Source organism: Drosophila biarmipes, chromosome 3L (genome assembly GCF_025231255.1).
Source record: "Drosophila biarmipes strain raj3 chromosome 3L, RU_DBia_V1.1, whole genome shotgun sequence".
Lineage (NCBI taxonomy): Eukaryota > Metazoa > Arthropoda > Insecta > Diptera > Drosophilidae > Drosophila > Drosophila biarmipes.
Genome location: NC_066613.1, coordinates 10553007 through 10556970, shown reverse-complemented (window position 1 = coordinate 10556970; position 3964 = coordinate 10553007). Strand labels below are relative to the sequence as shown.

At 41.7% G+C, this 3964-nt stretch overlaps 1 protein-coding gene across 1 annotated transcript; it reads left to right on the top strand.

Moving 5' to 3' along the window:
• The first annotated feature begins 3558 nt into the window (after positions 1 to 3558).
• LOC127010884 (uncharacterized) lies at positions 3559 to 3964 on the top strand. The gene is made up of 2 exons (XM_050886308.1): positions 3559 to 3628; positions 3686 to 3964. Exons 1-2 carry the CDS (start codon positions 3574 to 3576, stop codon positions 3952 to 3954), a joined length of 324 nt encoding a protein of 107 aa, XP_050742265.1. The 5' UTR covers positions 3559 to 3573; the 3' UTR covers positions 3955 to 3964.

The following is a 3964-nucleotide window of genomic DNA, read 5'->3' as shown; positions in this document are numbered from 1 at the left end:
ATGTAACACCGAACAGGCTCGGCACACACACGCAGATACACCCACACCTGCTGACAGCCCACACGCATAGGAAGCACACACACAAACACAAATACCAGGAGGAAGGAGCGGAAAAGCCGTGCTCAGCAGGCGTGTTTTGATCTATGGCCTGACTGCCATTCATTTTCCTTTTCCCCTGGCTTTTCCGCGAGGTATCCGCCAGCCGCAGCTGTAAAACTTTTCATCGAGAAGCGGCAAGTAATTTCTTAGCTTTGCTTGTTAATTAAATTAACCCAGCACGGGGTCGAAGCGCCGAATTCGATGTCCTTTCCCATGTAAAAATGCATGTCACCTCAAGGGACTCTAGCAAATACAATCATAGTAAATTCTTTTGGATTTGGAAAAGGAAGTCAACAGCAGCATTCAAATTGTGTAATACAGTCACACAAGTAATGCATTATTCCCTTAATTAGAAGCTCTCGCCTTTTATGTGTTTTGTTAAGTGTGAAACTAATAATATATTTATTATTTTAGAAAAATAAACAATAAGAAATAATAAATTTAATGTATCTTCAAATCAAATTATAAAAAACTTTTTTATTATACTGTTTAAGCTATGATAAGCAGCTAATTGGCTTGTCGCCAATCAAAAGCGCCTTCCTCAAAAAACTTAAAAACAAGCATGCTTAAAATATTAAGTGTTTAAAGCTCAGATAGGAAGTCGTGGCCGCTAAAAGGCCATTATTTTGACTCACTTAACCCGAGGCACGATTAAAAACCAAATGACAGCCCGCAGGCCAAACTGTAAATCAAAATTTATGGACCAGGGCCAATATTATATTTCGCATAATTCGCATCGATCTACGCCTCTTATGAATATATATCCCAGCGCCACCCCCGATTGGGGCGTGGAAACAATTTTAAATAATTCAAAGCCGCAAACAGAAAACTTTGAGACGCCCAGAGGCAGAGGGCGCACATAAACGAAGGCAGCAGTAGAGTATCTTGTGGATACATGTGTATCTGCGACGGCAATGGATAATAGTGTCTTGCAGTCAAAGTGCGTGTATGCAAGGAATTATCAAGTGTTGTCAACACAGGCACAATCACCAGCTCGCACGTCGGCTTGGCCCTTCAAAGGACCCCCGGCCACAGGCTTATGTAAAGTGAAAGTGTGCGCGGGCGTGTCATAAGAATGGAGCCCACCCACAAACACCCAGAAGCACAACACAACCCCCCACAGCCAACACACACCCATCGAAGCACTCTTGTTTGTGCGATTGTCTGTGCGACAATAAACGAACTTACACATGCGAGAAATGCGTCGGGCAAGGAAACGACCGGAAAGACATACATAAATAAGTTTCCGGATTAAGCGCCCACCCCTCCGTCGTCCCCGCAAGTGGGTGCAATAAAACCGAGATGGAACCGGGCACTGGCACTAAGAATAAGCCAATCTGAACTCATATTTGGGGGATTTTCATCACGCACATGCAAGACAGATGCGCGTTCATTCGGGCTAAACGTTTTCTGACCGTCTGTACTTTAACATTTAAGGACAAACACAGACAGCACAATGGATTTCTTGAATGTTTAGTTATAGGTAGAACTAACCTTCAAATATATATATACGAGTATTTGCAAGAAACATCTTAAAATAATGGCAACTAAATTTTAAAACTAAAAAACCAACGATTTATATTGGTCGGCACCAAAAACGGACCCCACTAGGTCATATGAACTTAATGGCTTATAAAATGTTGATGGGACATCTGATGGTGTAACGTAATGCCTAAATTTTATTTAGCCATTTTTGGACGTTTTGGCGGTTGGGGCCTTTCCTTTCAGTTGGTTTGCTGCCTCGCCAAAGAGATATTTCATTTTTATTCGTCTGTGTCCCTGCACGTGGTCCACATTCGCATTCAATATTCAAGAGTCTCCACAAATTACTTGAACCCTTTTCACAGCCCGATGGATGCCCCCAAAGGCTTTAAGTCATTTGTCAAAAAGCGCAAAAACGGCTTTTGAGAAAACAAAAACACTCACAGGGATACGAGGATACAGGGAGCCCAGTGCCACTTTCACACTTTCTTACTTATGCAAATGCCGTATTCTCATTTGCCCTTCAGAGACAACGCAGGCGGCTGAAAGAAGGATGAAACATAACACAATATCAGAGGTCTTGGCCTGCGGCAGGGACTAACAACACATTGCCTGTCATCTTTTCGCACATTAGGCCTACTTTATTTCTGGGCCCTTCGTTTGATTAAATTACACACATTTTTGGACAGGGGACAAGCGCTGACAGATCATTGAAGCGCAAACTTACATCAATCCTTGGGGGTAAGTAAAAATCAAAAACATGTCGGACACGAAAACCTATCTGCTAACGAGCACATCAAAACGCCGAATCGGTTATCAATAGTGAGTATAATGAACCTACCCATCGCCGATCCGGGGCCTTGGTAAAAATTATGGGTTAGTTCAGCCATTTCCTTCCGTTTAACCAGCCGGATTTAATGCTTCCAATTTGCGTCAACTTTCCCGAAAGTAACCAATAAAGAGGAAAGACAAAGGAGAAGACCTCGAGCCGGCTATCGGCGATGTACCAGAAACCAATAGCCCGAACATTTCCCCTAATTGTATAACAGAGCAGGCGAATTTATGGTCCAACTATTAAATGTCCCAGCCCAAGCGCCTCTCGTGCTGCTCCGGTATTTTATGACCAGCGCTCGGTAAAAAAAGCGGCCGGGATGTGTGCAAGGAAATGGAAACCACGGCCACCGAAGGCAAGGCGTTCAACCAGCGCAGCACATTATAAAAAATTCAATTATAAGCTTTTTATAATGGTTTGGGTCTGCTCACACCTGCCCAAGAGTCTTTCGCCCTCTAAAATTTAGAACTTGGTGTTGAATGTTTTTTTGAGATACATAATGCTGATACAAATCATACCCTAAAATTAAAAAATATTTTCTACTCACTTTCATTCAAATTATTTAGAATGCAATCTTTTATAAAAAGTTTTTCCGTCTAGCTCTAATCTTATCTTATCAGAACTGATTCACTGAGCTGATAATAAGTTCACCAAAAATACGATTATTGGTATCCGCGAATAGTCCAAAAAGAACCTTCTCCGCGAAAACTTCAGCGTCGCCGTCGTTGCGAGAAAAAATACAATTTTTAAACATGAGCCCGGATATTTATAAATTGAACCAATATTGCTTACATTCCATTTTTGAGCAAATAAAAAATAACTGCGAACAGGATGAAAGAAGAGTTTCAGACATCATTCGATACAGGGACTTAATTTATTTTGCTGTTACTAATGATTATCTGTGTTCACAACTAAGGAACTGGAATGGAAGCCTGTACCTACGCCTTGAAATCGGCCATTGGTGGGCCTGTCAAGTCATAAACATTAACTTTTACGAACTGCACGTAAGCCTTAAGAAATGCACTTTATCTGAGAGGAAAGTGTTTTGGGATATATTTCATATGGCTATCGAAGAAAATACGAGACTCAGGATATGCATACTGAGTTACATTCCAAAGACCGACTACTGCCCAGATCATGTGGATATATTTGAAAAAACCATGCGGGTTCTGGAAAAGAAAAAACTCCTAGAAAGCCTAATACTTCGAATGATAGGTAGCTATACCGCACATACTCACCTCTTTAAACACAAATAAATGGCATTTTTGACAGGTTACACGGCAGGAAATCTGGAGAACTTTCAGAACCTGCGCAGCCTTAGCCTGTATGTGCCAATGGAAGCCGATGATCTGACGGAATGTATTAAATCGAACCCGAATCTAAAAGAACTCGTCTTCACAAGCACAGATATGCACGGCAAACTGGCGGATATAACACCATACTGCAGAAGTCTAGAAACACTGGAAATTCAAATGAAACCGGAAACGGATGCCAGCGAGTACGCACCACTTGCCAGTTTGACGAAGCTAAAGACGTTCTAAATTTTCGGAA